Consider the following 13,839-nt stretch of genomic DNA (forward strand, 5'->3'; position numbering starts at 1 on the left):
GTCAGCTATCGCCATCGCCGTCGCGTCTGTCGCCTCGCAGAGCTCTCGTAGAGGCGTCCCAGGCTTCGACTTTTAAGTCGCAACTACGCAAGTCGCGGCCTAAAGACGCTATCGTCGCGCCTACCGAGGGCAGCGAGAGGGTAACAGCAGCCTCGTCAGCAGCAGCCCCAGATAATAAGACCTTACAAGAGACTCTAGACGCGAGCCTTATAGACGACTTTAAGGGAATTAATTAGGGGCGTTTACGCATGTATATTAAGCCGCTCTCGTCGCAGAAGTCGCGCAAGAGCTAGATCTATCACTATAGCTACCGCGTTGCGCTACTAAAGGACCCGAGTAAGCTATACTTCGTGTGCCGTTACTGCTACGAGCATAAGTACACAGATACCAGCGTCGGGATATATGAGACGACACTCTCAACGTCATCAGCGCAGCGACACTTAGAGCTGCCTAAGCGCGGTCATAGCCACAGCAAGTCAGCCGTCGCTGCAAAACCTACCTAGCTACAACGTCTACTTAAGGACGGCAACAACAGCGTATCGCAGAAGGTCGCTAACGAGCTCGCTAGCTTTAATACCCAGCGCTTCCGGCTAGCAGCTGTTAGCTGGCTTGTTAAGAACAATCACCCTCTCTCTAAGTTTAAAACACCAGCTTTTCGACGCCTCCTTAAAGCTGCCAACCCACTAGCAGAACGAGCGCTCTAGACGTCTCATATAAGCGTCTCCCAGTACGTTACGCGCTTATACAGGCACCTAAAGCCGCGCGTTATCTTGCAACTGTCGCAGGCGCTCAGCAAAGTACACCTTAGCTTTGATAGGTAGACAACAAAGGGCGGCAAGCGTAGCTTTCTAGGCGTCGTTGCGCACTTTGTCAACAGCAGAGGCGACCTACAGGACTTACCTATAGCGCTGCCCCAGCTAACAGGCGCTCACAGTAGCGAGAGGATAGCTAAGGCTATTATAAAAACGCTGCAGGACTTTAAGATCACGTCGCAGTCAATTAGTTACTTCGTACTTAATAACGCTACTAACAACGACAGTACTGTTACAATCTTAGCTCAAGAGTACGGTTTTAATGCCACCCACCAGCGCCTCCGCTGCGGACCTCACACGCTCAACCTCATCGGCCAGACGCTTCTCTAGGGCAAGGGCAGCGCCGCCTCGTTCAACAACAATATACAAGAGCTCACCAACGAGCACGACTTCATAAAGGAGTAGAGACGCGTAGGCCCACTCAGCGTACTACTCAGTATCATAAATTACATCAAAACGCCGCAACAGCATAAGCTCTTCAAGGACTTCCAGCGCCTCGCCCACACTAAGCTGCCGTCCAGCGCGTCAGCGGACGATCGCAAGATCCTCGAGCCCGTTAAACCCGTCGTTACGCAGTAGAACTCGTACTACTCATGCTTTAAGCGTGCCGTAAAGCTGCAGTTTACAGTCAACGCCTACGCTACTCACCATATACAGCGGGTGCAAAGGGAGGACGCGTTTACGCAAAGTCGCGGCAACAAGCTGCCAGTTGCGCAGCCGTAGATGCGATCAGACGGCCTTACAGGTGCTGATTAGGCAGTAATTACAGAGTACATAGACATCTTAAAACCGCTCAAGACTACTACAAAGCGCCTCAAAGGGCGCGGCAAAAGCGGCAGCTTTAGGGCTATTGCTGAGATAATTCCAATATTCAAATACCTCCTTACCTACTACGAGCAGCGCGTTAACGCGTACGAGGCGGTTAACTACAACGAGCACGATAAGTCGCCTAAGGATCACATTACAATTAACTTGCGCGCAGCTTAGCAGAAGGCCAATAACTACTACTCTAAGCTAGACGACTCGCCCGCGTACTACGCTGCTACAATACTCCATCCAATATACAAGTACTACTGCGATAAGGCGTAGGCTAGGAAGCCCAACTAGCTCAAGGCTAGCAACGCCAGCTTTCAGGCGCTCTAGGCGCAGTACAACACCTCACCGCGCGCGGTAAGGCCGTCGGCAGTGATCCCAAGCGATATAGACGACGCAATCGATAGTATACTTAATCCTAGTACTACTAGCAGCCTTACCGCTGACGAGGACGAGTTTAAGAGGTAGAAGCGCAGCGAGCCGGCAGCTAAGAGAGGTACAGAACATACAAATAACCCTATTAAGTACTAGGTAAGCATGCGCAATTGCTACCCTAGCCTTAGTAAGCTTGCGCTTAACGTACTCTCTATCCCAGCATCAAGCTGTGAGTGTGAGCGCCTATTTAGTAAGCTAGGCGACCTCTTAGAGCCGCGACGACGACGTCTAGGACCTCAACTTCTAGCGGCAATACAGTGCGTACGACGGTAGCAAAGAGCTAGCCTCAGAGGCGACGACGAGGTAGTAGAGGAGGAGGCAGCAGACGACGACAATATAGAGCTTTTGTGCGGGCTGGCGACTTGGGACAACAAAACTCAACACTAAGGCTAGCGCTAGTACAGGTTATCAAGCCGATCAATCAAGCCTCAATCAAGCTCACAATCTCAGCTTGTTAGCCCTAACAATCCAAGCTGACGCTCTCAAAAAACGAGCAATCCAATCTGACGCCTCAGCTTGGATTGGCTTGATTGTTGACAACTATAATACCTACTCGTTTGCTTTTACCTTTGTGATTGTTGATGCTGATACCGGAGATTCATTACGAACGTTTGGTCGTTTGCTAACTGGCATTGTCGAAACATGGCACTGTTAAACACAGGTGCGCTTTCGGTGGCTGCCTTCAGAGTCGTATTGCAGGGCTTGACGATGCACATGATGGAAACCGATAGCGCGTTTGCGCCATCCAGGAGGTGATGGCGCATGCGCTTGCATCACGCCGTCGACGGGAGCTGAGCTTGGTCCACTGCGGAAACGCTCTACACCTGCGCCACATCCACATCCACTCTACGATGATTTCTGTGCGACGACATCTCTTGTTATCGCGCTCTGTGGAACAGATGGATATGGTTGCTAGCAGGCTGATTGATATCTTGATGTGGGTAGCGAGGGATGTGAGGATAAAGTATGTCGTGCTGGCTTTCACATGGACTGATGCGCATATACATAGATCTAGTTCACGATATCCTCATATCGTCTTTGTCCCATTGGTTGTGGATATGGCAGTGTACGGGAATACAAGGATATCTTCTATTCTTTGATCCAGCATTCATAAGGAAGTCAGATGGCCATGGAATATCGACACGCCTGGTTATTAAGATTAATAGTAATCGTAGTACATGGTGTAAGTTTACGCTTCTATCGGCGGTAGGATTCTCGGCTTCCTTATCCTCTTCGAAGAGATGAAATACCCCTTCGCCGTGCCAGTGGCCTTCTTGAATCTAACCCTGCGGCTCCTTGATGGAGTATACCACCCATCAGAATAAAACTGCACAAGCGTAAGATATGAAATTCCCCAACTCGGCTCATAGACAGCAGCCTCCTTGATTCCATGATTAGTAGTTCGGTCCGAGTGTCGCTCGACGACTTGAACAGTGCATTTACTGGAGAGATATTAGTCAACAGCGTATAGTGGTTTCGACGGCTCGGTTTTCATATGAAAGCGACTGGAGCTAACCAACAATCCTCATATATACAATGACGCCGCTAATCGACTGGCGCAATATATTACTTCATCAAGTTCATTCAAGGATTTCAGCAGAAGAGAGCTTGTCTACCTTGTTGGTTTACCTCCTTATCTTCTCTTCTACAATGAAATTTATTATTCTTGCGACTCTACTTGGCATCGCTCTTGCTGATCCTGCAATACTGCCTGTAGAAGATAGTAGCATGCCTCAGTCGCGAGAATGCGTAAACTAACTTCCATGCCGGATTAAGGTGTTTCTTTGACATGTCCTAATAAGTAATTACTTACTACAGCACATAGGACCATGCGACAAGGTTTCGTGTGCGCAGAACTGCCAACAAGCGGGTCAAGCAGGTGCGTGTCGATGTAGCGAGGGCCAACCCGCGAATGTTGTAAGTGCCCCATAGCCACAAGCCTATAATGTGTAGCGGACAGCTAGCTAGCTATTATCCGTATGTTGTCTGCAAACGCTAATGTGGATATATGGTCTTTAGTGTTCATGTGTCTGTGTATCACCCGGTTTCCCTTGAGTCTTGATTGTCGCACACGGCAGATCTACGACCACAGAAGAACGATAACGGGCTGGTGTAAAAAAGGAGACTTAAGACTGGATAGCGTTCGGCAGTACTCTACTACATACTGCTACATGCCAAGTGCTACTGACAGCGCACTGTCCGCTAGACAAGATTGTACGATGTCACTATCTACGTAGAGAAACCTTTCGGGCGTACATATAATAATAGTAATCTAAATCTAGCTTTCAACGCTTCGTTCCGGATCTTTGCCATATCAAACTCCTTTCTATCTCACTAAGCTGTTCGCAGATGTGTATTGCATCGAACGAACAAAGGGATAGTTAGAGGAGAGTTAGAGGATAATATTAATAGCATAATTGACAGCACAGCCAACAACGCACTAGGAGAACAAGGACTACAGCATAGATTCGCATTGCACTCGTCTCTCTCTAGTAACAGTGTAAGACCACCGAGTATTCAAGAGTCTAAAAAGAGAAAAAGATCTATTATACTATGCATTCTATAAAATATGAGTGTTATTAAGCGCTACCAGCAAAGATAGTATCGTCTAAGACCAGACTTGTCAACAATCAAGCCAAGCAAGCTGGGTACCCCAGCTTAGCTTAATTGGTGGGTACCTCTACCTCAGCTTAGCTTAATTAGCTTGATGATCAAAATCTATGAGCTTGGCTTGTTTAGCTTATTTAGCTTAATAACTAAAGGGTACCCCTTAAAATAGCTAAAATAGGGATAGTATAGGGTATCCTCACGTGGTCTTATCACCACGTGATCCTATTCATCTAAGGGGTACCCCTCAGCTATCACGTAGCCATCAATTCTATTAAGCTAATCAAGCTAATTAATCAAGCTGCTGTAAGCCAGCTTAGCTTAATTAATCTATACCTCTACCCCAGCTTAGCTTAATTGAATAGCCAGCTTGATGCGCCAGCTTGATAGCAATCAAGCTGGCTTGATTGTTGACAAGTCTGTCTAAGACATCGCATGAGAGCAGCATAACTGTAATCCAGCATCCCTCCTATTCTATCTCCGCTCGCGCGAGACTTCGACCTGCACCGCATCATCACTATACAAGGGAAGACATCAAACACTACCCTTTGGTTGTCTAGGAAGGAGTATCTCTATACAAGAGAAGATTGACTGCTCTCCCCGCAGTTGTCCGGCAGGATGTTTGAGTTTTCCCTTGTATGCCCAGCGTACTGCTAATCTAGTTTTCTCTCTTCACAACTATCCCCGAATTGTGCCTCTTAGATTAGCAACAGCCATCGTCAACAAGCTCATGAGCGTGAGAAGAGGTGACGCACGTCTAGCTGATACTACTATCCGGGAGTGTTCCTTTCCGCTTTGCTATAGACAGCATTCAGTTTCCGTTTTCAGTCATTCAGTGAACTTCCGCCGACGCATCGGTTGCCTGAGCGGTGCTGCTGGCGGAATTAGGTACGTCGTGTGAGCATGTGAAGCACGACATGATCCAGGACGAAAGCAACTCCAACCAGAGAAGAATTGCTTTTACGATTGACTGTGTCTCGCCGCCGAGAAAGTGTCCGAAGTAGTCTGTGCATGGCCCGGTGGTCATGCATAATTGCGAAGTACTTGCATCCGGATACGGAGTGTACGCTAGCGCTGACACTGTGATATCTAGGTTCTGTCGTGGTCGAATGCAAGGGAAAAACAGATGGACTTGCATAACTTGGCCCTGCAGATGAGTGCAGGAGGTGCGGTACCCTGACCTATTGGCTTTTAGCGGGGGAAGAGATGGATAGAGGACTGGCTGAATAGGTAACAGGAGAATAGATGCAATCGCTTCAGTCCTTGTGGTCTTGCCAGTGTTGAATGATTTTGCAAACTTCCAGATCACGATTTTGCTTTTGGGTACGCTCTGTGTCCAATATCAGGCACGGTCCGGAGTGTGAATCGCAGCGAAAGTGGTCTAGCGTCTGTGGTTGCTTTTCCAATCCGGCGGTGTGTGTGCGCCCACACCCCCGAATGCTCTTGAACACGGCGCTCCATACGAGTGTCGACTTGTTCAGATGATCTTCTTGGATGTTCAAAAGGATCTGTCCCCTGCGGCGCAGCTTGACGTGGCGACGGTTCTAGTGGGTAGGATTGTGGCCTTGTGATTTTTCGGACATTGAAATCACGGTACCGAACCGGTATCTGTGCACCTACTACGGGTACCTGATCGACAGGAACCCCGCTTTCCAAAGCGTTAATTCTCGACAATGGTGATAGATAGCCCGGATGCGCTTCGACCAATTCATGAATTAAGTTGTCCTACAATTATTGAAACAAAGCAAATGCGGAGTCAACAATGTCTCAGTGCCACGATTTGCCGCGGCATCGTCGATTGGCCAAATTGCCCCAGCGCGCTCACGTAACAGTGAGACTTTAGAGCTATACACAGTGAGTGCCATGACAAGAAAAGTCGGTGGAGTGTTTTGCCAACGTGGTTCGCAAGCGAGCGCTGCACCTCCCCCGCACCAACTTTGCGCACCATGCATCTTGACGGATATTGCCTCAATGTATCGCTCTTCTACCACTCTGAAAGGGAAAAATTTCGCTACGCGTAATCTCCATTCTTACTCGTAGGTTGTAGGCCGGGCGTTGTCGGAACCTTGGTACAATCAACAACGTACGATGGCCTTCTGTCGCACCAAGTATCTTGCACGGAACAGTTGAAGAGAGTGCAATTTGTGTTGTATTATCATCCCAACTCAGCTTGTATAGAGGTCACCGCACGGTGTTGTCAGTGACAAGGTTCATGTTACGGATGGCACTTGCCCTGCGACACAATGTTTTGGTGCGCGGGCGGCTCATGCACCACGGTTGCTGCAGGTCTTGTTTACTTTTCCATGGGCAAAATGAATATTATATCGCCAAGGCCTGGTTAGGCCGCTGATCCTAGTTGTAGTGTAGCAGATCGCGAGCAACCTATCGCAACAGGACTTTGAATCAAGGTCGCTTTACAAACATCAAGACCAAGGTAGTCGTAGATTGTAATTCGCCTGGTCTTTGAGCTGCCTCTGTCATTGCATACAACGCTGTACTAAGCCAGAAAGTTGTCGACATAGTCCACAGCCCACTAAAAGACCTGCAGCGCGGTCAGTGCTGCAATACTTTCAACTAGTGTTGCTACGACTTGTCCGTCACCGCTCTGAATGAAGATGTGCACGGCGGTGGAATAAGCTAACCTGCTAGTGAATCGATACTGTCTTGCGGTGTGATTTTCTTACTGATCCATCTCAATGTGATCCGGAACTTGCCAAGATACCATGTATGCTTTTTAGAACATCCCAAAGTCTGCTCACGGCATTGCGCTCTCTCTATCTTGCCAGATAGATATAAATACCGCCTGCTCTGCCATTCCAAAGTAGTCCATCATCACAGTCATTAACACCAACTCACCCACACTCTCTTCAACCAACCAAACCAACCAACACTCTTTTCCAACCACCCACTTCTCACCAACCAACCAACCAACCCACCCCCCAAACCTTCAAAATGTTCACCAACTTCATCATCCTCATGGTCGCCGCCTTCGCTGCCTTCGCCGCTGCCCTCCCCACCAACCTGGCCCACTCCAGCTCCGCCTCCAACATCGAGCGCCAGGACAGCTGCGGTGCCAACAGCACCGCCCACTGCTGCAACGACGAGACCACCGAGGCGCTTACCCACCACGACAGCTTCACTGATCTCCTCGAGCTGAAGAACCTCCTCGGCCAGTGCAGCGATATCACCGTTGCCGTCATTGGTGGTGCCGTGCCCATCAAGAACATGTGCAAGCAGACTGCCGTGTGCTGTGGTGACATGGAACAGGCTGTAAGTTTTACCTAAAGAAATGCTCTACTCTGCTACCTGGATCTTTGCTAACAATTGATGATTTTAGGGCGTTGTGAATGTTGGCTGCACTCCTCTCAACGTCAACTAAGCTCTGTGTACGAAGTACAGGTACGCTCTTCTCTTTTGCAGACGAACAATGTATTTCCCAACAACGACGTTTTGTTTTTCGGAAAAGGAGGTAACGAACGAGCGCATTGCTGGCAGTTTAGGAAGGGGCAACACATGCCAAGTTCTAACTTTTTGGCTTGAACGAAGGTTGCGAAGACATTTATCTGGGTTGTAATTATTGGCTTTATTTATTCACCACCACTATCCTTAATATAATTTGTATATCAAAAACCAACTTGGCCCGCTGCTTCAAGTCATGCCTTCGCTTATTGAGTGAAATAACCAGTTATAGTATGTTCTCTTGGCCTCTCTTCTTCACTAGCATTTGGCATAGGTCTCCACCTCGGAAGAAGTACAGGTGCTCTCCCAGATACACATATTTACCGCGAGGTCAGGGTAACACACTAGGTAACAAGCTTAATCATGCCAGCCGTACGAGGTAATGGATGGTGGAGCTTGATTTGGTGTTGGAACGTTCATTCTTCTTAGTATTTATCGCTATCCTTAACAATACATTCGTCAGAAATAACCTGGTCCGCTTTCTACATCTTGAACCACGAAGGCATAATCCCGGAACGTGTAGGTTAGCTATGGACCCGCCACCAACGGCTTTCCATTCAGCTCGCTCGCGTCCACCCAGTTTCCATGAATCTGGGCACGCATCCTCAGTGGCAACTCAATGACTGCCACCGGCTTCTCAAATTCCTTCGTATCCAAGATGACCAAGTTGGTGAGATTGACGTCCAGACGATCGACTGCAAAGATGACGTAGCCGTCGCCCTCGGGAGCATCGGGGGTGCGAGGAACGAACACGGGCTCTTGGCAGCGACATTCTGGGCCTGGCGCATAAACTTTCAGCTCTCCGGTGCTTTTGATAAGCATCGCTGCTGAGTTGAGAGTTTCATAGATGTGTTTGTCGTTTACAGCCGTTATGTTGGTCGGGGAGCTGTACACACACATGAAGATGTGGTCGTACGGCTTGTTGTAGTAGCGCTCGTCAATCCGACAAAACTCGTTTGGGATGTCGACAAGAACGACCGGATCACCCAACTTTGAGTTGTCGGGCTTACTCGGGTCAATCTCTATCCGGACAAGCTCAATCGTAGCCTTCTCCGTACGCTCAGGATCCTCCTGCCCATCTTTCCTTGGCCAAAATGGGAACCACCTGATGGTATGCGGCCAGGTACCTTCGAAGACAATCTTGCCGTCCGCATCCTCCCAAGCGCCCGCTGTGTGAATGATCTGGGAATTAAGGGGGTATTTGTACGTGCGATGCTCATACGGCTTCCATCCTGAGCCTTCCAATGGCTTGTCGGGACGTCGTGGAGCCACAACAAAGGTTGCCTCCCGATCAGTGTCCAAGTCATGGCGGGTCGATCGGCTCCTTCCTTCCACACGAGAGAATTGGGCCAGGTGCAGAAAACAAGCCAGTTTTCCGTCATGGCTATGTCGTGACATAGTCCTGTTTCAGTCCTTCGGATCCGGTGTTCGTTCTTGACCTTGCCCTGACGGTCGATGGAGTAAGAAACGAAACCTTTCAAATCACCGAAAACACCGTATGTCACGAGTTCTTGCACATGAGGATCGATTTTCGGATGCGCAGTGAATGTGTCGGTCTTGATCTGGTCTCCGAATGGATCGGCTTCGAGCGTCTCCAAGGTGTCGGGATCCATGACTTGAACAGGACCCGATTCGCCCATGGCGAGCAATTTCCCAGCCCAGTATAGAACGTTGGTGTTTGAGGTGGATTCGATGACTGCACTAACACAGGGATGCTTCATGTGCGGGTGAACGGAAGCGACGTCCTCCCAGATGCTCCTCCTCTGCTTACGCTCCAGCTTGTAGAGGTCATTGTGAACATATCGGACTTTGAAATCGACTTGACCCTTGTGGATGCGGAAAGCGCTGACTATGCCATTCCCTGTGATCGGGGTCTTGTCAGGCGAGAACGGCGTGACCTGGTCCTGGCCCACACGGTAAAAGGTCCCGTCAAAGGCATCCGGAATGGTGCCTCGCACCATAACGTCAGCAATTTCACCTTCGAGGCGAACTGGAAGGCCAAGACCGGTGAGGTCTCGACTGAGTGGCCAACTGGGCGAAAGGTCCTCAGCACCCGGTAGAAGAGTTACATGTGCCATTTTGCTCTTGATGAAGAATGATGGGTGATGGTTACTTGTGAAGTTGATATGAACGATCTGTCGAAAAGAAGTGCTGGTTGATGAAAGAAGTTCTGATTTTTGTTCCTGCACTTTGGGGGCGTTTATATATCATTTGTGTTCGAGTTTTCCAGATCTAGTACGATGATCAAAACGCACCCTGGTAATGTTGTTGTCGGCTTCGTGTTACATCCGGTGTTCCGCTCTGGAAGACAGCATGGCTGTTTTTAGTAATAGTCGTATATCTGATAGGATAGACATATGATTGCCAAGAATAAGGGTTACTCAGGGGTACCAGAGGAGACAGAAGGTTATCCGAGCAAGTTCATTCACTAGGTCAATCACATAGTCTTCTCTCTCTCCTCTCTCTCTGTGTAGCTGCCCTGAGTGATCCTATAGCTATACTGCTAGCCACGCGTATAGGATGATACAATAGATGAATAGAATGCGGAGTTCTGTCTAAAAGGAAGAGAATAGACTAGAATAGCAGTATTGTATTTCTCTTCTTGCATGATCCTACACTTTAGGTTCTAGGAGATTTATTTTTTGACCCCTGACTCGCCTGCTGCCCCCATTGGCTGGCCAAATCCATCATCATATACCATATGGGAAATACGACCAATACTAAACTGGCCCATGTGTCGAAATTATGGGGGGCTGCTAACTGACTCCACATTATCGGTCCTAAACTACGATGTTCCACCGCAATTCGCCTCGCTCTTAAACCACATCGTCGCTTTCAACCTCCGTGTCGCTCTCAACCCGCCTCGCTTTCAATACACATTGTCGCTCTTGAACCACATTCTCGCTCTCAACTCACATTCTCGCTTCCAAACTGCGCCGACAATCCAAGTCCACTCCATCCATCACAACCGAGAAAGCTAACCGTCGTCACTCCGCAAGACCACAACATGTCACTCGCCCCGTCTAGTAAACCCACCTTTCACAGCCTGAAAGCCCGCAATACCTCTTTCTACTAATAGCAGAAAATAGACCCCCTCCCGCGTCCCACCTGTCCGTATTGCAAAAAGCAATATTCCAGGCCGTGCGTGACAGCAATCCGTCCCCCGTGACATGGCTCACCGTGCCCAGTGATGCTCTCCGCCGGCACGCAGCGACATGCCCCAAGAACACGCTCCGCACGCCCTTACCGCGGGGCATACGTGGCAGAGGCCCGCAAGCATGCGACTTTTGTGCGCAGCGGGGCTCCTTTTGCGACAAACAAGATCCGTGTGGCCGGTGCTCGTCGCGCCGCATAGTCTGTCTGTATACCCGGCGGACCACCAGGGTCGTCGCGAATCATCTTGTTGCCGGGGGTGATGTAGAGCGTGGAAGAGTCAGACAGGTGCGCGGCAGCTCTAGAACATCGCTGCTGATGCTGCTCAATGTTACGAATCCGTCTATTCAGTCCGTGACAGACGCCTTGGCCGTCAAGGTTGCCAAGGTAGATGACGAACGTCTTGAGCACTGCAGGCGGGGGGGGGGGGGGGGGCACTTGGTCTATGAGGTCGCTGACGTAGGTCTGGGTACCACGAGACCTTGTGACGCTGGCGACGAGCCCGTTGAGCAAGCAGGCGGTGCTGGGAACGACACAGTTGTGGCCGACACAGCAGACGACTTGCAAGTCCAACTCCGCTCGAAGTACCTCGCCATGCGGTTGGAAAGTCTAGTCCTTTTGCTATCCAGGAGCCACGAATCCATGTGCACTACCCACGCGGACGAAAGTCCAACCTTTGACATAGACCTAGCGCGATCAACATTCACCGCCGACAATTTCGTCGATTTCACTAGCTCGTTTTTCCGCCGGGCGCACCAAATCTTCCCGCTCATCCACCGGCCGTCGTTCGATCCAGACACTGTCTCCCTCCCGCTTCTTGTTGCCGTCTTCGTTGCCGGCGCGGCTTTTTCTCCGCCATGGGACCACGTCCTGGCTGCGCGCAGATTCGTTTGTGTAGCAGAGCATTACGTGTATCAGTGTCTGCATGACTTGATCATGCGCGCGGCTGGAGCGGCGGCGGCGAGCTCTCGAGGCCGGTGAACTGGGCCGACTTTGTAGCAAGAGAAATTCGGATAAGGTTTGGAACCTACACTCGAGCGAGTTTTCTTCTTCTTCTTTTTGACTGAGCTTGTGTGTGTGTGCAAGGCTGACTCTGGGCGTGTCCACAGACTCGTAGCATGGACATTTCATTTCGATTGTCTATCCACAATCTTCTTCAACGTCTCTCCCCAGCTTACTCTTGCCGACATGGTCGGGCCCCATGATGTGCAGCGAGCAGCTCTTCGAAGCAACCAGCGCCGCCGCATTCCAGCGCCTGCTATCCGTCGAGCCCGCAAGAACATGTAGTCTGCAAACGCTCGTCTCGTCGTTTTACGACGACAGGCCGTGTGGAGCTTGGGATGTGCGCATCTGTCCGAAACAGACCTTCTCCTCGTCATTCACGGTACGTGTTGCACATGTTCGGAAAAAGAGAATTATAAAAACCCCACCGCAAGTTGACTAAGCATGTGCTATAGCTCTGCACCAAACCCACTTTCTCTCGCGGAAATGCGGTCTCGAGCATGTAACGCGGCACGCGATGCGGCGCGCCATCACGCGGTGGAAAGGCTTGTGGGATGCGTGGCAAGGGGGTAAAGGGTCTGGTGTGCAGCAGCAGCAGCAGCAGCAGCAGCAGCAGCATCACGAAACGCAGAGCCGGTGCATGGCCTTCATGTGCGATGCGTATGAGTTCTGGTGGCTGCTTGTGAACATTTCAAAGGCAGTGGAGGCGGGTGGGTATGGCCGCATGCACTTGCGAAACATGGTTACGGACTCGTCGGAGGGAGTGCGCGATTTTATACTGACACATGGGGATAGGTAGGTAGGTAGGTAGGTGGGTAGTCAAGAGATGACATTATCTACAGTATATTGTGCTACGATGCTTGGGTAGAGTGTAGCCTTCTCAAGCAGGGCGTTGATGGATTAAGGCTATTGCGCGTCTATTTGTTCAACTCCTCGGCCCGCTTCTTCAGGTCCTCCTTGCTCTCGGCCTTGGGCATGTTGTCCGGGATAGCAGGGCCCTTTGAGTTGTGTGCCTGGATATCGGCGTGGTTCGCGTGCGAGGAGGCGGTCGAGTCGGAGGATTCCTTTGCGATCTTGTCGGTGAGGCCTATGAAGACGTGGTCAGCGTAGTGCTCGAGGATAAGAGAGGGGTGACGTACTGCCCGCGGCGCCTTGCTCGATGGGGTGGTCAGGCATGGTGGTTAGGAGGATGTGGTGGCTTGTTTGTTGTGGTGTTGTCGTTTGGGTACGGGACCGCCGATGTAGAGAAACTCTTGACAGTACTTGTTGACTCTGTCTTCTAGACTTTGTTCCTTGACGTCAAGGTTGCTGACGTTTTGTGCAAGTGCTTCGTCTCCGGTCTTGTCTTCCTGCTCAAGAGGAAGATCTGGTAGGCTCTGGAAGAGTGTTTGTGCTTGTTGCAGGTAGGCTTGTAAAACTTGAGGAGAAGGTTGGTCTGACGCCGCCATGGCTTGGGTTATGTAGTCGGCCGTCAGCGGTGCGTAGTGCGTCGCTGCGTGATCGGTGACGTATGTGAGTCTGGTTGGGAGGGGCGAGACAGGTGGGCTGGAGCTGGCTG

At 50.3% G+C, this 13,839-nt stretch overlaps 3 protein-coding genes across 3 annotated transcripts; 1 reads left to right on the forward strand and 2 right to left on the reverse strand.

Annotated features, from left to right (window-relative positions):
* Positions 1-7,433: 7,433 nt before the first annotated feature.
* ACET3X_009459 (uncharacterized protein) lies at positions 7,434-8,267 on the forward strand. Its single transcript, XM_069455656.1, has 2 exons — positions 7,434-7,937; positions 8,005-8,267. Exons 1-2 carry the CDS (start codon positions 7,620-7,622, stop codon positions 8,044-8,046), a joined length of 360 nt encoding a protein of 119 aa, XP_069303536.1. The 5' UTR covers positions 7,434-7,619; the 3' UTR covers positions 8,047-8,267.
* Positions 8,268-8,654: 387 nt separating this feature from the next.
* On the reverse strand, positions 8,655-10,204 carry ACET3X_009460 (uncharacterized protein; the record flags this gene model as incomplete). The annotated part of the gene is made up of 2 exons (XM_069455657.1): positions 8,655-9,295; positions 9,349-10,204. 2 exons carry the CDS (start codon positions 10,202-10,204, stop codon positions 8,655-8,657), a joined length of 1,497 nt encoding a protein of 498 aa, XP_069303537.1.
* Positions 10,205-13,198: 2,994 nt separating this feature from the next.
* Positions 13,199-13,457, reverse strand: ACET3X_009461 (uncharacterized protein; the record flags this gene model as incomplete). The annotated part of the gene is made up of 2 exons (XM_069455658.1): positions 13,199-13,368; positions 13,421-13,457. The coding sequence occupies 2 exons, from the start codon at positions 13,455-13,457 to the stop codon at positions 13,199-13,201; spliced, it is 207 nt and encodes a 68-aa protein (XP_069303538.1).
* Between the last annotated feature and the right edge of the window lie 382 nt (positions 13,458-13,839).

The sequence above is a fragment of the Alternaria dauci genome, chromosome 9, assembly GCF_042100115.1.
Source record: "Alternaria dauci strain A2016 chromosome 9, whole genome shotgun sequence".
Lineage (NCBI taxonomy): Eukaryota > Fungi > Ascomycota > Dothideomycetes > Pleosporales > Pleosporaceae > Alternaria > Alternaria dauci.